The sequence below is a fragment of the Anolis sagrei genome, chromosome 3 (assembly GCF_037176765.1).
Source record: "Anolis sagrei isolate rAnoSag1 chromosome 3, rAnoSag1.mat, whole genome shotgun sequence".
In the NCBI taxonomy this organism is placed as follows: Eukaryota; Metazoa; Chordata; class Lepidosauria; order Squamata; family Dactyloidae; genus Anolis; species Anolis sagrei.
In genome coordinates, this window is record NC_090023.1 from 206,081,562 (window position 1) to 206,105,108 (window position 23,547).

The 23,547-nt window shown below is 42.0% G+C and overlaps 1 protein-coding gene across 4 annotated transcripts in view; it reads right to left on the minus strand.

Moving 5' to 3' along the window:
- Positions 1-23,211, minus strand: part of TRUB1 (TruB pseudouridine synthase family member 1) — a 56,380-nt gene extending 33,169 nt beyond the window's left edge. For 2 of the 4 annotated variants that reach the window (XM_060768489.2, XM_060768488.2), the window contains exons 1-3: positions 22,989-23,211; positions 20,502-20,597; positions 11,990-12,045 (exon numbers count right to left, since the gene is read on the minus strand). In XM_060768489.2, coding sequence (XP_060624472.2) covers positions 11,990-12,045; positions 20,502-20,597; positions 22,989-23,154 — 318 coding nt within the window. In that variant the 5' untranslated portion in view covers positions 23,155-23,211. The remainder of the gene's footprint in view (positions 1-11,989; positions 12,046-20,501; positions 20,598-22,988) is intronic. The other 2 variants (XM_060768487.2, XM_060768486.2) reach the window with 2 other exon arrangements.
- Between the last annotated feature and the right edge of the window lie 336 nt (positions 23,212-23,547).

Sequence of the window (23,547 nt, forward strand, 5' to 3'; positions counted from 1 at the left end):
GAGGGAGAAGGTGATCCTATAGGTAAGCTGGACCCAAATCATGTAGGGCTTTATAGGTCAAAACCATCACCTTGTACTTTGCCCAGAAACTAATTGACTTTAGGATCAATGTAATATGCTCACTCCTAGTTGTTCCCGTAACCAGCCCGGTTGTTGTATTTTAAACCAGCTGGAGTTTCCAAACTTGGTACAAGGGTAGCCCAATATAGAGCCGCATTGCAGAGATCCAACCTTGAGGTTACTAGTGCGTGCACTACCATCTTCAAGTCCTCCAAATCTAGGAAGGGGTGCAGCTGGCGGATCAGCTGAAGCTAAGAGTAAGCACTCCTGACCATCACATCTACCTAGGCTGACATTTGGAGAGACGGATCCAGGAGCACCCCCAAGCTGCAAACACCATCTTTCAGGGGGAGTGTAACCCCCCTGGTTGACACACCTCCATCCCCAGAATAGGACCTTGGATGGCAAGCACCTCTGTTTTGTCTAGATTCAGTTTCAATTTGTTTTTCCTCACCTAACCCATTAACACTGCCCCCGGTGGCGCAGTGGGTTAAAGCACTGAGCTGCTGAGCTTGTTGATCGAAAGGTCGCAGGTTCGATTCCGGGGAGCGGCGTGAGCTTCCACTGTCAGCCCTAGCTTCTGCCAACCTAGCAGTTCGAAAACATGCAAATGTGAGTAGATCAATAGGTACCGCTCCGGCAGGAAGGTAACGGCGCTCCATGTAGTCATGCCGGCCACATGACCTTGGAGGTGTCTACAGACAACGCTGGCTCTTCGGCTTAGAAATGGAGATGAGCACCACACCCCAGAGTCAGACATGACTGGACTTAATGTCAGGGGACTACCTTTACCTTTTACACTATCCTTAACTGAAGCTGTTTTTGAAAGCATGAAGAAATATATTTGGGTGTCATCAGCATACTGATAACACTCTGTCGGATAGTAAGACAGTGTCATCTCCTGTCCAGTTGATGTAAATAGCAGGCAATTTCAGATGCATTCTATAAAGAGATCAATTCTAGTGAAATAAGATTATGAAAATAATTACAGAAGAATTAATAAGGGAATTACTTAGAATAAGTATGATTAAAGCATATATGAAGTTGTGATTCGTTTTAAGGATTAAGAAATCAAACACGTCATCTTGGTGTAAGGCTAAAAGGCAAATGGGAAAACAAATATTGGGAAACGTGATGCTCTGCCAAAAGGATTCTGTTAATGATTATGTAGTGTGTCCGTAGTTGATATACGTATGTGCAAATTGGTAATTCTCTCCATAAATACTGGGTTGATTTGGGTAGTGCGGTGTGCTTCTCCAGCCGTCTTGAAGAGCTGGGCACCCTTACCTAGGTAAGAATAAATGCTGGAAACTTGCAAAGCTGTCTCTGTCTTTTCCTTCTCCACGGATCTCTATGAATCCTGAAAATTGGCAGCAGGGGGCTGCCGTAACATATGGATGATCTCTCTCAGCGGTTTCATGTAAATATTAAAAAGCATTGGGGATAAAATGGCACCTTGTGGGATACCGCATAGCAGCTCCTTTTCTGAGGAGCAGCTATCCCAAGCACCACTATCTGGAACCTGCCTGAGAGGTACAACCAGAACCACTGCAGCACAGTGCCTCTGATACCCAGCTCACCCAGGTTTTCCAGAAGGATACCATGGTCAATGGAATCGAAAGCCGCTGAGAGGTACATAAACATCCCCAGGGACACACTCCCCCTGTTGGTGTTGAGATGAAGATCGTGACTATAGGAGTCACGACTCCGATTCCTGCTCTGATGCCAGTTTGAAATGGGTCAAGGGATATTCTGCAGTCAATGCTGAAATGTAATTAGTTTCTACGACGCATTGGATAATGATCCCACTTTAAAATGCACATTTACCTGCACTTTAACAGGGTGCAGTACAGTCATATTAACAATGCCCGTTTTCTTTCTAAATGCTGTAATGAGCACAGATCACACAGACTCAAAGCAATTGCAGAATTTCAGACAACAAATGCTTATAAGTGATTAGGAACAATCTGGTTGTAGGATTTAACAGGAAGGCTGATTGGAGATTGCATTCAGACCCTTGTTTCCCCAACCTAGTTCATGGCAGTTGTAGCATCCATAAGGTTTTTAAATATAAGCAACAGCTCTATTTATCTATATCTCACAATAATAGAAGACATTAGATCAAGTCAGACATACCACACACATCAGTAAAAGGATAAAGAAGAACCACAGAAAACTATGATGTTCCTTGAGCTTCTAGCAGGTATCAATTTCAGTGGGAAGGAAGCCAAATTCCTGAACTCCTAAATTATCATCTACTTAAAAGCTTTTAGAAACCACAAGAGAGAAACAGAGACTAAACGCCTTAGATACAGCTGCACACAATGGGACATGCTGGCAACCATACTGGTATAAAGCAAGGATGGAGAAATATGTGACGATGTAGAATATGCAAGATACTCTGCTTTATGCTTTCCAATATGTGTCTAATAAGATTTCCCAGAATGTACTATTTGGTCAAGAGGGGTTTCACATATTTTCTAAAAACAGGTCTCATTAATTAGTCTGATCAGCATCAGCATTGCCCTTAAGGATCCCTCAAGCACTGGACTATGAGGACATCGGAGCAGGAGACTAGGATTTCAGCTTCATAACCGATGCTTATTTCTGTTGCATAAATTCAATAACTATACATACTTAAAGGTATAGCTACTAAAGTAATCTATACCCACAAATACAACAGTATGTATAGGTCAATAATAAATAATCAGGTACGAAATATATACTTATATTGGGTAAACAAGTTCAATTTTACAAGTATAATGTCGATGCTCCATACATCGAAATTAGTAACAAACTAAACATAAATTTGCAGCTTGTGAAGTCAGTCCGTTGAGCTTAAGAGTCTGTAGAGCACACTACCAATTTTGACTTTTTTAGTCTTCCTCAGGCAAACTTATAAATTTCTGTAATAGTCACTTAATATTTCTCTCCCAAGTGGTCTTCTATGTCTTTTTTCTTTTTGTAAATTCTATCAAAGGAGAGTAAGTTTACCATGAATTTATATTTCTTACTCTGCTCACTTCTTTGATTCTTATTGCGAGTATGGAATGTTACTTTTAAGTAGATGGTAAACTTACCCTCCTTTGATAGAATTTACAAAAAGAAAAAAAGATTCTGGCCATGAAAGCCTTCAACAACACTTTTTTTTTTTTTACTATTGTTCAACTTTACAACTTCATTTACCAAGTATAGAAACACAAACTCAAAATAAGACTGTATCTCTACATTGACAAGTCAGCAAAAGAAAAAAAATCCAAATCAATTACACTATTGAAGGTTTTTTTTAAAAAAGAAATGAAGCAATGAAAGCTGAACTGTCCAATAATTACAACATTAAGGACAAAATCTGAAGTCCAAGAGCATGTTCTCTAGTCAACAGAACAAATATAAATTTAATGAACAGCCAATAGGCTGTCTTGCTATCAAACAAGATTACTTCTCTATCGTACAATAATTTTTCTCAGGAGAGAAAAAGCTGACTTTGTACTAACACAGCACTATTTTTATTTTACTGAAAGTCACTGTAATTATATTGTCACTGTTGAAGCACAATCAGACATTTACACCAAAAATAGCTTGACCCTGTAGATCCACCTTTGTTTTGAAACTAGACAGGCTCAGAGGGTGACCTGACTTCCAGAAGGAAGGTAAGAAACATTGGTGTTTAAAAGGTGAATCTATAGGGCAGTGTTTCTCAATCTTCCTAATGCTGCGACCCCTTATTGCAATTCCTCATGTTGTGGTGACCCCCAACCATAAAATTATTTTTGTTGCTACTTCATACTGTAATTTTACTACTGTTATGAGTCGTAATGTAAATATCTGATCTGCATAATGTATGTTCATTCACTGGACCAAATTTGGCACAAATACCCGATATGCCCAAATTTAAATACTGGTGGGGTTTGGGGTGGAGGGAGGGATTGAGTTTGTCATTTGGGAGTTGTAGTTGCTGAGATTTACAGTTAATCAAAGAGCAATCTTAACTCGCAAACGCGGCTGGTGGGGACGAGGGACAGAGTCTTCTTTGTGGTAGCCCCCCAACTCTGGAACTCCCTCCCCAAGGACATCAGACAAGCCCCTACGTTGGCAGTCTTTAGGAAGAGCTTGAAGACCTGGCTATTCCGGTGTGCCTTTCCAGAATAGGAAAATCCCAGCAACATGTCCCAAAAGCACTTTATTAGAGATTAAGATTGTCCGCACATAGCACCTATCCAAAAATTCTTATATATCACTCAGCACACTCAGCACTTTTAATCTGTACCCATTACATTTGCCCGGCCTAGTTTTTATTGTATCATGGTGTGTTGTTTTACTGTTCACTGTTATTGCTTTAATGTTTTTGATTTGCTTTGGTTTATATGTAATTGTTATATTGTTGTTTTATTGTGGATGCCTCAGGCTAACCCAGGCACAGACAAACATCATCCCTCCAGGTGTTTTGGACTTCAACTCTCATAATTCCTGTTAAAAATTATGGGAGTTGAAGTCCAAAACACCTGGAGGGCTGACATTTGTCTGTGCCTGGGTTAATCCATTTCCTCTCCCACATTATGTATCTGTGTAGATGGGGTCTGGGACATAGCTAATTGGTAAGACAAACCAGCTACTTCTCCACTATGCAGCACCAGCTCTACTGTCAACCATACTCCTATTGTTTTATTCCATCTTCTTGGATAGTGATAACAAATTAACCAGCTCCTCAAACATATTCCTTTCTACTCACAAGTAAATATAACTATTTTCCACAATACTTCTTCCAACAAAATTAAGCATGGGGTTATATGCGCAATATTCTCTGTTCCATGGAAAGGTACCCTTCTTCAACACTCAAAACAACAGGATACCTAGATCAGAAAATGGCATTTTTTTCAGAATTTGCATATGTATCACTTGTTGATTGCACCATCAGACACTGTTTAAACCATCACCAGTCTAACATAAAAAAATGTACAACAATTAATTAACTGATTTAATCTCATTCCAATCACTGAACAGACCTTAAAATAGAGTGTTTTAAGGATCTAAAAGAAAAATGGAAAAATTTGGTGTTATAGCCAGCAAAGTAGCATTAATTCTTTATTTGCTCAGATTCAATTTGAAATAAGAATAATTTACTATAATTACTTACACACTGCAGGTGTTTAATATGTTTCAGGAAGAACTAATTTGCACAAACATCAATAATATTATCTGTTGCTAAAATGTACATCACTGCAATCTATTCAAATTGCAATAAATATATAGAGCAACAGATTCAGGTTACAGGATTTCACCTAAACATTAGGAAAAACGTACTGATGGTAAGTGTTGTTTCTATAGTGGAATACGCTGCTTCGAAGTGTCATGGGGTCTCCTTTTCTGGACTTTCCTTATGTGTATACACTTGAATACTGACCACAAGTGCACCCTTTTAAATAAGAAAGGAATCCAAAGACTACATCCCACGCCTTTAGGACTCAGTTTCCATGCACTTTGGAAACAGAGCCCCATGAGTGTCCCACTGAGGCCATCACATTATGGTGGAAACAGAACCCTAAAGCTGTCTTCAAACAGTAGAAAGTGGGGGAAAGACATCATGGAAACAACGTAGGATGGCTGGCCAGCCCAGAAGTGGGAGAAAGACAAGAGGGAATGGGATAAGATGGTTTCCTCCGCTTTCCCATTACTCATGGGATGAGTTCACAAGTTAGAAATGGACGCATACTATCGGAAAATCATGGAAGGAGTAACTAGGGAAGAGCATCACAAGACAGTCAATAGACTCACTCCACCGAAAAGTGAACTACTCTCCCTCAAGAATTCTTTTGGAAGTAAGCCTGTATCAGAGAAGACTGGTTTCAATTTTATTTCAGTCTACTAATTAAAAATAGTATCCATGGGTGGTTAATTGACTGAAAAGACTCTGAGCTATGCAAGACCATGGCAGGCTAATGTTTCCCTTGTTCCTTTCATCTTTTTTTCATCCCTAAGCTCAGGGACCACTGGAAGCTTGAACCTGAAGTTATCCAAATGACATTTTGACAAAAAGTCCTGGCACTGGACCTGTACTCTCAGAGCAAACTAAAGTCACTATGCCCTGACTTACTTGAGGGAAAGTAAAACTACTTTTATACAGAAATTAGAACTATACCATGTACAACACAATAACCCAAATCTTTAAAAGGAAGTTACAGAAGCACATGTATTCTTAGCTAACATCTAACTTGGCTTGAGACGAGGTATACCTTTTTCCAGATAATACAGAACCAATCAGAAATTGTTGTTGTTGTTGTTATTTGAAACACAATTAAGATTTGTACATAGCGAACAAAATCGCTATGCAGACTGTTGTACTGCATTACACGTTGGACACTTCCCAAGTGTCTAGGATTGTGTGATATATCAAATAATGTGTGCAGATCTGAGTAGGGCGGTTTTTGGCAGCTGACAGTAATTTTGTCAGCGCCAATTGTGCTTAAGTGCAGGCCAAGGTCTTTAGACACTGCAACCAGTGTGCTGATCAACACTGCGACCACCTTTACTGGCTTGTGCCAGAATCTTTGCTGTTTGATCTTTAAATTCTCTTATTGTGTCAGCTTTTCCGGTTGTTTTTCTTCAATCCTGCTATTGCCTGGGATTGCAACATCGACAATCCATACTTGATTTTTTTAACACGATTGTGACGTCAGGAGTATCGTGCTCCAAAACTCTGTCAGTCTGAATTCAAAAGTCTTAGAGTAGTTTGATGTGTTCATTTTCTGTAACTTTTTCAGGCTTGTGATCCCACCAGGTCTTTGTCACAGGCAGATGGTATTTGTGGCACAAGTTCCAATTAATCATTTGAGCAACGGTATTATGCCTCTGCTTGTAGTCTGTCTGTGCAATCTTCTTGCAGCAGTTGAGGGTGTGATCTATCGTTTCATCTGCTTCCTTGGAGAGTCTACATTTGGAATCTTTCATCGACTTTTCAATTCTGACTTTGATGGCATTTGGTCTAATTGCCTGTTCTTATCGTTTATTTTAACCCCATTTTTCTCCCCATAGGGACTCAAGGCGGCTAACAAATAGTTAAATGGATAGCTTGAAACTGTAAATATGGGGCAGGAAGACTTAATGTTTATAAGAGCCACTGAGGCATTGTTATTATTTGCAGAATTAGAAAAAAACTGACCCACAAATGAGCTAGAATACTCTTGCAAAGGGAGAAACAAACATGAATTATCACACTGCTATATGGATTATAAGGCTAACTTAATCCAGTTCTGTCTAGGATTTCCCATTGAGTGCTTATTACACCATAATTTTTGGCTGTCATCTCCTATTAGTTCAATGATGTGTTCACATTTAAGTGATATCAACCTGGCAATATGTTAGTAGAGTGGTGGTGGCGCAATGGATTAAACCCTTGTGCCAGCTGAACTAATGACCTGAAGACCAGCGGTTTGAATTCACAAGACAGGGTGAGCTCCTGTCTTCAGCTCCAGCTTCCTTTGAGGGGACATGAGAGAAGCCTCCCACAGGATGGTAAAATATCTGGGCGTCCCCTGGGCAACGTCCTTGCAGACAGCCAATTTTCTCACACCACAAGCGACTTGCAATTTCTCAAGTCACTTCTGACACGATAAAAAAGTAGAGATTGTAACTCAGAAAACTCAGAAAGACCCAGAAAATAAGTTAATTTGAAATTTAAACCAACAAGTTAATTTCCTGTTTTTCTAAATTAACATCAAAATTACACTGTAAAACAGGATGAAGTTACTCCGTATTAAGTTACAAATGTAGTACAATGTAACCAAATTACACCTCACTTTATAAGGGAAAATTAATTAAATGTGAGTTATTTGTAACCAGTTATTTCCAAGTTCTGGAAATGAAGAAAGGAAATCTGAATCTAATTAATTTCATGCCTTGACAAATGCAAGAATTGCAAATGCAAGTAGTGTTGAATACAAGCTTAAAACCTATGCATGATATGCTCAAATCTCATAAGTAAAGCACTAAGCCTGCTCTTCTAATGAATTCAAAGTATCCGTGAATTTTAATAAACCTGCACAGAAACGCACTGTGAAAGGTTCAGAATGTATATGGTGCTCCATCTAATTCCAAACAAGGGCATCACATTTTCCATATTGTTTTTCACACAATGTGAGGCCTGAACTCACTTTCCCTACTGTCAGTACATATATTTGTGAACAAGCATTAAACTGTACCAGAGTATATAAAGTGAGATCTCAATTAACCAAGGATAATTTCTCCAACAAGCAAGGATCTGCCATTTCGAATCTTGCGTGAGAAATTTCATACAGTGCATCAAGCAAGAAGTGCAACATGTCAACCAGCTGGGTCCAATATAACCATGCAGATTATTTCATGTTACTCTCTTCCAAACATATCATGCATACTAACTGCCCCCAACAGCCCTAGAAACAGCACTTTAGATATTGAAAAATCCTTCTCTGTTAGTACAACAGACCAAGGCCACATACAGAAATACATGGAAGACCCTATTTTTCCACTGAATTGATATTTGTGGAAAGAATATATCATAACTGGTAATGAAGGAATTGGACTATATTTACATAGAAATTAGTGGAAGAATGTCACTGTGTGATGAGATATTGTGAGCTTATGGGTAGATTTCTCCTGGTAGGGCTATTATCCTAGTCCAGTGTTTCTCAACCTGGGTGTTGGGACCCCTGGGCGGGGTCACCATGGGGGGTTTCAGAGGGGTCACTAAAGACCATCAGAAAACATAATATTCCTGATAGTCTTAGGAACCACTTCGGCAGTGAATGCTGAAGATCTCTCCTCCTGTCCTTCTCTTCCTTTTTGGAAACAGACGGTGAATTCTCCCACCAAAAAACCTCCTCCACTGTGACTGGCCAGCCTCTCAGCCTGCCTTTCAGCCAAGGGGAGGGCTGTTTCTGAGACTCCAAGTGGAAAGGGGAGAGCAGGTGTGCTCGGAGCATGGCAGCGTGGTGCACATGTGCGGGCGAGGGAGAGCGTGTAAAGCTGAAGGGAGGCTTGCAATATCAAGTCCTTTCAAGGCATGGGGGTTCTGTGTTGGAAGTTTCGCCCAATTCTATCGTTGGTGAGGTTCAGAATGCTCTTTGATTGTAGGTGAATTACAAATCCCAGCAACAACAACTCCCAAATGTCAAAGTCTATTTTCCTCAAACTCCACCAATGTTCACATTTGAGCATATTGGGTATTCGGGCCAAGTTTGGTCCGGATTTATCATTGTTTGAGTCCACAGTGCTCTCTGGATGTACTACAACTCCAAAACTCAAAGTCAATGCTCACTAAACCCTTCCAATATTGTCTGTTGGTCATGGGAGTTTTCTGTGCCAAGTTTGGTTCAATCGTTGAGGGAGTTCAGAATGCTCTTTGATTGTAGGTGAACTATAAATCCCAGCAACTACAACTACCAAATGACAAATCAAGCCCCCCCCCCCCCCCAACCCCACTGGTATTCAAATTTGGGCATATTGGGTATTTGTGTCAAATTTGGTCCAGTGAATGAAAATACATCCTGCATATCAGATATTTACGTGAGCTTCATAACAGTAGCAAAATTACAGTTATAAAGTAGCAACTAAAATAATTTTATGGTTGGGGGTCACCGCAACAAGAGGAACTGTATTAAGGGGTCATGGCAATAGGAAGACTGAGAAACACTGCCCTAGTGCAACTATTAAAATATATCCTAAACATTTTTGAAAAATGAAGCAGAAGGGAAGGGGCAATTGTACATACCAGTATATCATTTATAACCCAGCTAAAAGACTAGGGATTACATAAAAAGAAACACAAGAAGACAGGCCTTGCTCAAAAGGTTTACAATCTAATTACACAAAGACAAAATATTGATACAAAAGTAAAACTTGGTTATAATCAATGCATTACATCATGACCTCACCTCAATGAGTTAACACATTTTTTAAAGAGAAAGACAGATAATCAATTAAGTACTTTCTGGTTAGCTAATGTGTTTAGTGGGAAAGGAATAACACAAGAAAAATCATAAGAATGCAAGATAAACAAACTAAATGGACAAGAGAAATAGCGCCAGATTAAAATAAATCAAAATCATGAATGCATAAACATATGCGTGGGCACATCATATGAAATGGGTAGCAGCACTTAAACACAATTGAGTGACTTAAGGTGGAAACAAGATCGGCCAAGGAAACTTTGCAATAATTTAGTTGGCATCAGAAAGAGCACTAAGTGGCTGCATTCCCTGGGAGGGGGAGGTAATGTCACCTATAGCTGTCAGTTGAAAGTGACAGGATTTTATCTAATGATGAAATATATGGAAAACACTCAAATAATGAGAGAAAAGATATGCTTAATATGGGGAGATATCTGAAGGAAGAGTAGTTCTGTTTCTAGAAGATTTGACATCAAAGGATGAGCAGACAAGTATGAGGAAGGAGCAAGCAGAGATGAAAGACTAGCAAACAAAGAAGAGAACTGAAAAGAATAATCGAATACCAGCCACACAGACATTATTGAGAAAGACTAAATAAGATGCAAATGATGAAACTTCAAAAGAAAATATGGACGGACTGACAAAAGCAAGAGAGAATCACTGAAGGAAGTATGTACACCCTCTTTCTAACTGTAAAACAATGGTTCCCAACTTTTTTTTTGACCAGGGACCATTTGGCCAAGGACCACTTGACCAGGGACCACTTTGACCAGGGACCATTCTCCAACATTAGTACAAAAGCCTTATGAATCAGTTTTTGGTCAACTTTACATTTGGTTTGGTTATTTGAGGTGCTGATTCAGAGAATTGCAATGAATAGACCACATCAACTCTAGTTTCTGATACAAAATATATGCCATTGAGCAGTCGCCATCTGCTTGCGCACAGAAAACCATATTTAATAATGTAGAGCCAATATGGTAGTAGTAATCTTTCGTGAGTAGTCAGCCTCTCCCCTCCTGACATTCTCATTGCCTCGGGACCATAAGAGGGTTTTGTGAGACCAGTTGCTCTCATTGCCATGTGGTTTCGAGGCAACGGTGTAGTAATGGTGGAGCTACAGATATTTTCATTCTTGCAGACCACTGGTGGTCCACAGACCACAGGTTGTGAACCACTGCTGTAATGGAAACTCAAGATGGAATACAAGCACAACACTCCAAATCCCTGAGAACTGGGACATTATTTACACCAAGGGTACATCTACATGCCATATGGAGATGATTTGGGTGAACATAGGAGAAGGCCAACTTCATATGGCCTTGCCCCACATTAACCAGTAGTAATTCCAGAATAAAATATCAATCCTCACTGCCAGGCTCAGGCAGCCAAGAGAGACATGATGGTAGTCCCCATCCCTCCATATCGTTGTAATCTTTGGCTGTGACACAGATCCTACCTGTCCGCCATTGCCTGCAGTGACATTGGGTACTCTGTATGTGACTGCAAGCAATGGCAGATAAGTAGGATCCTTGTTGCAGCCAGACACCAATACATCATGGAAGGTGGGAGGGAATGACTAGGGTGGCCATCCAATGCTGAAACCATGTTTGACACTTACAAGCCCTTTAGAGAGGCATAATGTGGTGATTCGATCATGACTTTCTTTGTTTGGCCCTGGAAAATCACTGGGTGACCCTGGGCAATTGACACACTCTCAGTCCCAGAAAACCCCATGACAGAATCACCTTAGTGGTGCCATAAGTCAAAACTGACATGAAGGCACACACCAATACCAACTGAAGAGATGCCACCATGTCCTTAACCTGCTACTTGATGCCATACATTACTATGAAGTTCTCATTTGCTTCATTAAGTTTTAGTGTTTTTGTTTGCCTCTGAACTTAGTGACATCTCTATCAGCCTTCCTTACCAAACGACTTGAAAGAAATCGCAAAGCATAAAAAATGCAGGTACACAGAAGAGTGGTTGCTAACAACCTTCCTTACCTTAGAACCAGCCAACATGCCACTTAGCATTTTAGTTCCTTTTCCAATTCCAACCACTGTTAAGAAAAAGAGACACAACTTCAAAAATTGAAACTCTTATCTTGGTGTTGACTACTACATTCATTTGTAATATATCCTCAGTCAGGAAGTCTGTGACACATCTCTGCATCTTCCCCTAATTTCTAATCCTTAAAAGATTAAAAAAAAGAAGATAACTTACTCCAGTGCAAGAGGGCAACAAATTGATATGTGCATAATTATACATAATGGCCTTTTGAAGGTTTGGCAGTCTTTGACCAATTTTGTTGGCACCAATGTTCTGAACAATACGTGCAGGCATCTAGTTCTAGACGATGCTCAACATGTTGTATTATTGATATTCTGATACATTATTTAATTTTTAAAAATCTCTTTGACTGTGTATGCGCATTCAACCTGCCTGCTAACTTTGTGTGTGTGTGTATGTATCAGAAGCGGCTTGAGAAACTGCAAGTCTCCTCTAGTGTGAGAGAATTGGTTGTTTGCAAGGACATTGCCCAGGGGACGCTCAGATGTTTTACCATCCTGTGGGAGGCTTCTCTCATGTCCCCACACGGGAAGCTGGAGATGACAGATGGGAGCTCACCCCATCTTGCAGATTCGAACCGCTGACCTTCAGGTCAGCAGTCCAGCTGGTACAAGGATTTAACCCATTGCACCACCACAGCTCCTTGTTACCTTATTGTAATCCCATGATTTTTTTAAGTAAAGAGATTCTCAAAGGTGGCTTTATCAGTTCCTTTAAAATATAGTCCACAGCACCTGGGATTTGATGGCAGTCTCTCATTCAAGTGCTAACTAGGGCTAGCCCTGCTTAGTTTCCAAGGTGAGACAGGACCTGGTGCTTTTAGGATATTTAAGCAGGCAAATGTATGAATGTATAAATCTCATGATATATGATGGTTTAGTAATAATTGTGTCCCTTATATAAAATGGCTAAATCAAGGTTTGCTTTCAGAGTTTTTATACACACACACACAAACACACACACACTTTTTTTTTATTTCCAAGCCATGAATAATTGAAAACATGGATGCTAAATCCATGGATACAGAAGGCCAATTGTACCTTGTCGTCCAGTACCTTGTCCTGATCAAAACCAAGTCATTTGTAAAATAGCTTAAATTATACAGCTTTAGCACTGACTAATATTCCTTTTCTTATGTTGGGTGCACCACTGTGGTCCCAGTGGGCCCTGGAACGTAACATATCCAGACCCAGACACCAACCCTGGAGATCCCATGACTCATATTTCTCTTATAACTTGAAAACTAGCCCTGGACTTAAGTATCAGAGACATTATTTATTTATTTATTTATTTATTTCTGGTACTTTTACCCCGCCCTTCTCAACCCCTGGAGGGGGACTCAGGGCGGCTTACAGAGAAGGCAGAATTCGATGCCTTTATACATTACACATAGTATACAAAAATATACAAAAACAAATATACAGAAATATAATTAAAACGATCATCACAGTTAAAACATCAGCAGCCGGTGCCCAACATATTATATAAAATATCATATAAAAATTCTTGTAATCAGCGTTTCGTTTCCAGAGTTCCTCGTGTCCAGTCCGTTAGTCATTTCCTAGCCATCCATAAAGTTCTCTCTTTATCTACCCGCCTGACCAAATGCCTGGTCCCAGATCCATGTTTTTAGTTTTTTCCTAAAAGAAAGGAGCGATGTTGCAGATCTAATTTCCCCGGGGAGTGAGTTCCACAGGCGGGGGGCCACCACCGAAAAGGCCCTGCTTCTCGTCCCCGCCAATCTCACCTGTGATAGAGGCGGGGTCGAGAGCAGGACCTCTCCAGAAGATCTTAGGCTCCGGGGTGGGACATAGAGGGGGATCCGTTCGGACAGATACACTGGGCCAGAACCGTGTAGGGTTTTATAGGTCAAAACCAGCACCTTGAATTGTGCTCGGAACTGGATCGGCAGCCAGTGGAGCTGACATAACAGGGGGGTGGTATGCTCCCTGTATGACGCTCCGGTGAGCAATCTGGCTGCCTCTCGCTGGACTAATTGTAGTTTCCGAGCAGTCTTCAAAGGCAACCCCACGTAGAGTGCGTTGCAGTAATCTAACCGGGATGTGACAAGAGCGTGGACCACCGTGGCCAGATCCGACTTCCCAAGGTACGGGCGCAGCTGGCGCACAAGTTTTAATTGTGCAAAAGCTCTCCCGGCCACCGCCGAGACCTGGGGTTCCAGGCTCAGCGATGAGTCCAGGATCACTCCCAAGCTGCGAACCTGAGTCTTCAGGGGGAGTGTAACCCCGTCTAACACAGGCTGTAACCCTATACCCTGTTCGGCCTTACGACTGACCAGTAGGACCTCTGTCTTGTCTGGATTCAATTTCAATTTGTTAGCTCTCATCCAGTCCGACACAGCAGCCAAGCACCGATTCAAGGTCTGGACAGCCTCCTTGGTGAAAGGTGGGAAGGAGTGACAGATTTGGACATCATCTGCGTAGAGATAACATCTCATTCCGAAACTCCGAATGATCTCCCCCAGCGGCTTCATGTAGATGTTAAATAACATCGGGGACAAGATTGATCCCTGTGGGACTCCACACAACAACGGTTGTGGGGCCGAACAGGTGTCACCCAATAACACCTTCTGGGACCGTCCCTCAAGAAAGGATCGGAGCCACTGCAAGGCAGTGCCCCCGAGCCCCATATCCTTGAGGCGCCCCAGAAGGATACCGTGATCGACGGTATCGAAGGCCGCTGAGAGATCCAGCAAAACCAACAGGGACACACTCCCCCTGTCCATTTCCCGGTGAAGATCATCTACCAAGGCGACCAAAGCTGTCTCAGTACCATGTCCCGGCCTAAAGCCAGACTGTGCTGGATCTAGATAATCAGTGTCTACCAGAAACCCCTGGAGTTGAGTCGCCACCACACGTTCCATGACTTTGCCCAAATAGGGGAGATTGGAAACTGGCCGAAAGTTGTCAAATTGAGTGGGGTCCAGTGATGGTTTCTTCAACAGCGGTTTTATAACAGCTAGTTTTAAGCTCGCTGGAAATTTTCCTTCCTGTAAGGAGGCATTGACCATCACCTTTACCCACTCTGCCAAACCCCCTCTGGCTTCCTTGATCAGCCAGGATGGACAGGGGTCTAGGATGCATGTGGTGGGTCGCACCTCTCCAAGGATCCTGTCCACATCCTCAAGCTGAACCAATTGAAACGAATCCAACAAAACTGGACAAGCAGATGCTCTCGTCATATCCTCAGAGACCGCCGTTAACATGACGTCAAAACCTGACCGAATCCGCTCAATTTTATCCGCGAAGAATCGAGCAAATGCTTCACAGCGAGCCACCGAGTTGTCTGAGGCCTCGCTTTTTGGCGGATGTAACAGGCCCCTGACAACTCGGAAGAGCTCCGCTGGACGATTCTTCGCAGATGCAATATTGGCTGCCAGAAACGTTTTCTGTGCCGCCGCTATTGCCACCTCGTAGGACCTTAAAAAGGTATTCAGAAGTGTTTGAGCTGGATTGGTGGGGTTCCGACGCCACACGCACTCTAGCCTCCTCTTCTCTCGCTTCATCGCTGCCAGCTCCTTAGTAAACCAAGGGGCTGGTTTAGCTCGGCTGCTCGAGAGGGGGCGTTCCGGAGCGATTGTATCAATGGCCCTGGTCAACTCATTATTCCAGTGAGAGACCAGAACATCGACAGAATCGCTAGCCAAGGAGGTGGGAAAATCCCCAAGAGCCATCAGGAAGCCATTTGGATCCATAAGTCTCCTGGGGCGGACCGTTCTAATGTGTCCACCACCCCTGCGAAGGTTGGGAGGCGCAGTTAGTCTAAACCTGATCAAGTGGTGATCGGTCCATGGCAAAGGAGCAATGGTCAGCTCCTCCACCCCGTCACCCCCATCCCATCCTTGAGAGAATACCAAATCCAATGTGTGCCCGGCACTATGGGTGGGACCAGATATTAGTTGGGACAGGCCCATGGTTGCCATGGCGGCCATGAAGTCCTGAGCCGCACCGGAAAGGGAGGTCTCGGCATGGACATTGAAATCTCCCAGGACTAAAAGCCGTTGGGAGCTCAACGCCATGTCCGAGACCACTCCTGCCAGCTCAGGTAAGGAGACTGTAGTGCAGCGGGGTGGTCGGTACACTAGCAGAATCCCTATCCTGTCCCGGTCACCTATCCTAAAGCCGGCACATTCGAATGCAGATGACTGTGGGATGGGACATTAAGATAGAACCTGGACAAGCAAATGTGACGTATGTTGGTTTTGAGTTTGTCATTGTGTAACTGAGGCTGGATCTACACTGCCCTATATCCTTGGTTCCGATCCCAGTTTATCTGCTTTGAACTGGATTATATGAGTCCACGCTGCCAGATAATCTGGGATAAGCAGAAAACCTGATATTAGATCCTGATATATAGGAACAGTGTAGATCAATCCTGAATATTCTTTTTACTAGTTAAATAAAAGTACTGCAGATAGAGATGTATAGGTCTCATTGATGAGAAGTAGATTAGGGCTTCTCCAGAAGACCTTAGGCAGGTATATAAAGGCAAAGGTTACCCTTCAAGTGTAAAGATACCAAGCCATTTAGAGCCTTGAATGACAAAATAATAATTATTTTCAATTCATTTATATTCTGCCTATATCACAATAATGGGAAACAGGGTGGATTAATTTTAACAGCGAGTCTTCTTACTATAACTCACAAGATTTGCCCTTATCCCAATCCAGTAGCATTTTATAGTTCTCTCTCTTAAGGCGAATCTACAGATATCTCCCCAACCAAAACTGTATTCAATGAATGATCTCCTGCCCACTATTACTTAACATACATAAAGAAACATTCTGGAAACAGCTAGAGTTTTTCAGAGCGGTTTTACTCCTTTTTTGGAAGTACTTTGGAGGGAATAGCTTTCAGCTTGTTTCTATGTCAGACTGCACAAAGATCCTGAAGAAAAACAGATTCTTTTCATTAAGAAAAGAAAAACACATAAAAGTGCCAAGTTGCTATACAACTCAATATTACAGGAAATTACTTTACATCTCAGGAAATTAGAGAGCACTCTGTTACAAAATACTGAGATTTATTGAGACACATGAATACATCCCCAGTACTCAAGTTTGTAAGATTCAATCAAATTTGAAACACAGTTCAAAATAATTCAGCTATTCAATCAAACAAGAGCTTCACATGTTAACATGACCTGACAGCTAGTTGTCAGTCTTCAATTCAATCTATTACAAAATGTGCAAAGCTGAAAGTCATCTCTCTCCCTCTCTCTCTTTCATCTATTCACAAGAGAGGATATTTTTCCCCTACATCTCGGGATAACAATTGCCATTGCTTCTTCCATCTCTTAAACCTTTGGTAGAGATATCCAGTTCATAGGTGTAGCAAAGCAGTGAAAGACCCAACTGTATCAGGACTATTTCCTTTAATCTATGGAATTATTATATACCCAGAGAATTATACATCAAACTGTTAAAAATCTCCATAATATGGTAAGCAACATCAGCGTGTTTCTTTTAAAAATGGAATGGGAAACTGTGGGAGGTTATAGTGATGGATTAGTCTCAGATGACTTTGATGAATCACGACAAACACCAAAAAACCCTTCTGAAAAAAAAATGTTTTAAATCTTCAAAAGTTTCCTCTATGGTCCTTGGTGTTCACCACTTTTTAAAGCTCACCTTAGCCATGTTTGCCTCTTTTTTAAATGACAAGAAGTGACCACAAATTACTTCCTATTTATTTTTGTCTGGATGGTTGTAAGTTTGCTAGTCCCTGATTTACAGGAAAATGTGGGGGCTTTTTATCATGTCAGAAGCAACTTGAGAGTTGAGACTATACTGCAAGTTCCTTCTGGTGTGAGAGAATTGGCCGTCTGCAAGGACGTTGTCCATGGGATGCCCAGATGTGTTACCATCCTGTGGGAGGCTTCTCTCATGTCCCCGCATGGAAAGCTGGGGCTGACAGATGGGAGCTCACCCCGTCTCGTGGATTCGAACTGCTGACCTTCAGGTCTTCAGATCAGCAGGTTAGCCGGCACACGTGATTAACCCACTGCACCACCATGGCTCCAGGAAACTATGTGATTTGAGGTATTTTCCAAAGAAACAATAGTATGATGAACTTTTTGTTTTCTAGCCTCCTGTGGTGCTAAGACTATAGATCTTAATTTTTGATATTAGCTTATAGTTCACCTACAGAATCTTCTTTGACTGTTATGGCAATCATGTCCTGTTTTGCCCCAGAAACAGCCTTACAACAAGGCTTAAAGCAACTAAAAACTTTACTTCAGCAACATCCCAAAACAGAACAGAAAGAAAATCCCAAAAGCAAAGCAAAAGTCCTACATCAGATATGAAACCAGAGTCTTTGGCAAAAAGCCTTTGCGAGGCACTTGCTAGAACTGCAAGCAAGGAAACCGGAGCACAGAAGCACTGAGTAGACAAATTGCTGCCAGCATTGACCACTTGCTTTACTGTTGATTTATAGCCCTCAGCTCCCAGAGACAGGTGTTCCCAGGGCAAGGTCTGATTGCTCAGCATCCTTGCAGCAATTCTAGCTGACTTTCTCCTTTCTTCCTTCAGCATTCCTGAAAGGTAGAAACCGGCAGTATGTTTCCTCCAACCTCTTATTCCTCCTCAAAACTTGGCCCCAAATCCCCAACTCCTACATCTTCACCTCCTGGTCTACCTCCTCCTCAGAAGAGGAGTACACAACAAGCCACACACTCTCAACGGCCCTAAATATGTCTATAAAGCCACAAATTTTGCCCAGCAAATAAAACAATGGCTAGATTTCTTGATTATAGTATGTATGTATGTATGTATGTGTATATATATATATATATATATATATATATATATATATATATATATGCTATCTATATCTATCAGAGGGCATGTCTACAAAGGCCACATATCCCGAATCAGGCTAAAAGAAACATTTAGGTTGGTTCTCATTCCAACAGGAAAAGAGGGTGGCACATATTTGTTGCTTTGTTACTCCATGCTCACTGCCTCGGCAACAAATGACAGAAAAGGGTGGCCGATGGAGCCAAACTGGGTTTGATCCTATGGGACAGTCAGGACTCTATCTTGCTGCTGTTGCTGCAGCATTCTTCAAGGTAGGCAATGTAGCCACTCCTAGGGCAAGGCCAGAGTATTGCCATTCCAGCCTGGCTCTTGATTCTGTGGCTGTGTAAACAGGCCCCAAATAACAAAAGTGCAGAACTGGAAGGAATCTCAGGAATTACCTAATTCAAAATTCAAAGTTGACATGTGGCTACCCAATTCCTACTTTTACAGAAATGTTTTAAAAGGGAAAGAAAAGGAAGATGAATCCCCTTCCATTCAAGGCAGTCTGCTCCAATACCGGAACAGCTCTCACTATGAATTACTTCCCAATGCTTTATGTCCTATCCTATGAATAAGCAGAAAATAAGTTTGTTTCTTCTGTGTTATAATGCTTCCAATAAATGGTTCTCTGATTTCTGTGACAGCCAACATCCTCAACCATTCCTTACGGGACTGTACTTCCAGTTCCCTCAGCATCCCTGCTGTCCTCCTCTGGACAAATTCTTGCTCTGTATGACTACTGCATCTAAGTCAGAGACCTAAAAACTTGAGAGAGAAAGCCAGTGTTGCAGTGTTTTGAATATTGGACAATGACTCTGGGTTCCCCAGTCAGTCATGAAAACCCAGTGGGTGACTTTGGGTGAGTCACATGCTCTCAGCCCCAGAAAAAAAAAACCATGAAAGGATCATCTTAGGATCACCATAAGCTGGCAACACCTTGACGGCACACAATCACCACAACAATATACACTTGGGAACTTTACAAAGCCTTTGTTCTGCAAATCTCAATTGCTCGGGAACTTAGTGAGAGCTTTAAGTGTTTTGCATTTAGAAATAGAATATATACACTGTGTTGTCAAAGGCTTTCATGGCTGGAATCACTAGGTTGCTATGAATTTTCCGGGTTGTATGGCTATGCTCCAGAAGCATTATTTCCTGACATTTCGCCCACATCTATGGCAGGCATCCTCAGAGGTTGTGAGGTTTGTTGGAAACAGGGCAAGTAAGGTTTATATATCTGTGGAATGTCCAGAGTGGGAGAAAGAACTTTTGTCTGTTTGAGGCAGGTGTGAATGTTACAATTGATCACCTGGAAGCAGGAAGCAGCCAAGCCTTGAAGCTGCAAGGCTATTCAATGCTAATCAAGGTGCTCAATTGAAAAAATCATTAGCCTCAAACAGACGAGAGTTCTTTTTCCCACCCTGGACATTCCACAGATATATAAACCTAGTTTCCAACAAACCTCAAAACCTCTGAGGGTGCCTGACATAGATGTGTGTGAAATGTCAGGAGCAAATGCTTCTGGAAGATGAACATACAGCCTGGAAAACTCACAGCAACCCACATATACACTGAATAAAATCACTATTTAAATAAACTACTTATTTTAATATGTAAGTCACCTAGCACTCCTGAAGCGGTGCTATCCAGAATCCCACCATGTCCAATCTTTAACATATGACTCCTCTTCCTCCTACTAGGTTTCGGCAAACCAGCTTCTGAAAAAAATAAAATTTCAAATAATGAGACATTTCATAATAATTTATAGAAACACACATCATAGTATATAAATCTGCATTCAAATTGGAATATACCAAAGTGGCATAACTAATTCAGTGGCAGTAGTTTAATCCCAAGGAGGGTGGCAAGCTGAATTGAGAGCCTCAGAATGCAATATTGTACAACAAATAGTTCACATAAGACTTATTTTCCATCTGTAGCGTTGGCTGGCATCTGAGAGTTAATTATGTTAATATTTAGCACTCTGGGTGCACTATATCCCACAGTAGTGTACAAGAGACATTACATTTACTTATTTGTTAGAGAAATAACATCATCACTAGCAACAGTGACAGAAATCCTCCTGTATTGTCAACAGCACACAACACCATCTCAATAAATTTTCTAGATGTAATTACATATAACTGCTGAGTTCCAGATGACTATATGCATAACTCAGTCCCTTGCTGGCTATGGAAAGGTATGAGATTGGAAGCTGCTCCATAATTAACAATGAGAAAGTCCAATTTCCACAAACATACATAATAACTGGATCATAAGTGAATGGCTATTGTGCTAAAGCCAAGGGAGGCAATGAATTGAATTGCTTTCTCTATCCCAGTGTCATCCAGATACACAGGACTAAAACGGCCTATGTAAAACAGACTAAAAATACATATGTTTGCTAATGATTCACGGTGCAACAAAAAAAAAATCTTGGTGTCTTGGTTTTTAGGTCTGTTCCTTAAGTTAGTTGGGGCATTGATTCAGAAAACTGCACTGAACAGATGACATCAGCTAAGATCACTAGAAGAAAACTGTATTTATTTATATCTTTATTTACTATATTTATAGTTCGCCTTTCTCAGCCATACGGCGACTCAAGGAGGGTTACAGATCGGCACAGTTCCGTGTCAGGAATTCATAAAAGTGCCATTAAATCAATCAACATTACAATATAAAACATATATAAAAACCGTTAAAGCATATAATCATTGGTGTCATCCTGTTAAAAACGTTATCCTATAACATCGTCTGGCCATTCCATGTTCATCATTCATAGTTCCGTATTATCTATTCCGTTGCATTCTCAAAAGTTTGCTCAAAGAGCCAGGTCTTTACTTTTTTTTGGAAAGTCAGGAGGGAGGAGGCCGAACTAATATCCCTGGGGAGGGAGTTCCATAGCTGGAGGGCCACCACTGAGAAGACCCCGTCCTTCGTCTCTGCCAATCGCACTTGCGAGGCAGGCGGGATCGAGAGCAGGGCCTCCTCAGATGATCTTAAGCTCCTAGACCAGGGGTCCTCAAACTAAGGCCCGGGGGTCGGATGCGGCCCCCCAAGGTCATTTACCCGGCCCTCGCTTAGGGTCAACCTACGTCTGAAACTACTTAAAAGCACACAACAACAACAACAACAATTCTATCTCATCGGCCAAAAACAGGCCCACATTTCCCATTGAAATACTAATAAGTTTATATTTCTTAACATTGTTCCTCATTTTAATTATTGTATTGTGTATCAGTGTTTTTTGCACTACAAATAAGATATGTACAGCGTGCATAGGAATTCATTCATGGGTTTTTTCAAATTATAATCCGGCCCTCCAACAGTTTGCGGGACTGTGACCTGGCCCTCTGTTTAAAAGGTTTGTGGACCCCTGTCCTAGATGGTTCATAGGAGATACGCTACGAAAGGCCCTTCCCTAAACTACAAACCCCAGAATTCTGCAGGAGGCAAAAGACTCTGGAGGGTGGTGCTCATTTCCATTTCTAAACCGAAGAGCTGGTGTTGTCCAAGGTCATGTGGCCAGCATGACTACATAGCGCATTGTTACCTTCCCGCAGAAGCAGTTCCTATTGATCTACTCCCCTTTGCATGCTTTTAAACTGCTAGATTGGCAGAAGCTGGGCCTAACAGCAGAAGCTCACCCTGCTCCCCGAATTTGAGCCGCCAACCTTTCGGTCAGCAAGTTCAGCAGCTCTGTGGTTTAACTCGCTGTGCCACCAGGGGGGCTAATATTGTTGTTGTTGATAATGATGTTAATATTCCAGTGTGGATTTCCCTCTTGTAGAATTTTTAAAAATTACAATTAACAAATGCAGTATCTAGGATTCTCAATACACATGATTCACCCTGCTCCCTTGAAACGATCAGGGCTCTCTGGGTGCATCTACACTGCAGACTTAACGCAGTTTGCGGCCGCTTTAACTGCTATGGAACCCTGACACGTGCAGTCTAGTGAGGCGCCAGCAGCACTCTTTGGCAGAGAAGTCTTTGCAAAAGGGCAGCTCCCAGGGTCCCTGAGCCGTGGTGTTCGAAGTGGTGTCAACCCGCGTTCATTCTACAGTGTGGACGCACGTGAACCCGAGCCCAGCCCGCTGGAGCGGTACCTGCCAGGAGCATGTCCTTGAGCTGGTTCAGCACCGCGGCGGAGGTGGGCCCTTTGGGCTTGCGAACAGCGAAGAGCCCGTTGAAAGAGAGGAGCTGGGCGGCCAGGGCTTTCTCCATCCCCGCGCCTTGCCCGGCCATCAGCCAGCCAGGAAGGCAGGCATCCATTCCCGGGGCCAGGGAGAGGCAGGCCTCTGCTTTGACTTTCCCTTTGGCAAGTCAAGAGATCCGGGTACAAAGGCGTCTGGGAGTTGTAGTCCCCGCGCCCTTTCGCTTTCTCCCAGCCTTGCGTGATGATTCCACAGCTCCCAGGGCAGTTAAAGTGGCATCAGACTGCATTAATTCTGCAGTGTAGATGCACCCTCTGTTTTCTCCGTCTTTGGGTATTGCTTTATCCCAAATGTTTTGAATTTTGGTTTGTTTTGGAATTTGCAGTGCAATACCTTTACATGTGAGACATCTTGGAGATGGGACCCAAGTCTAGAGAGGAAATCTGTGTATGTTTCAGATACACACAGCCTGAAAGTAATTTTATACACAAATATTTTTATGGCTGCATGC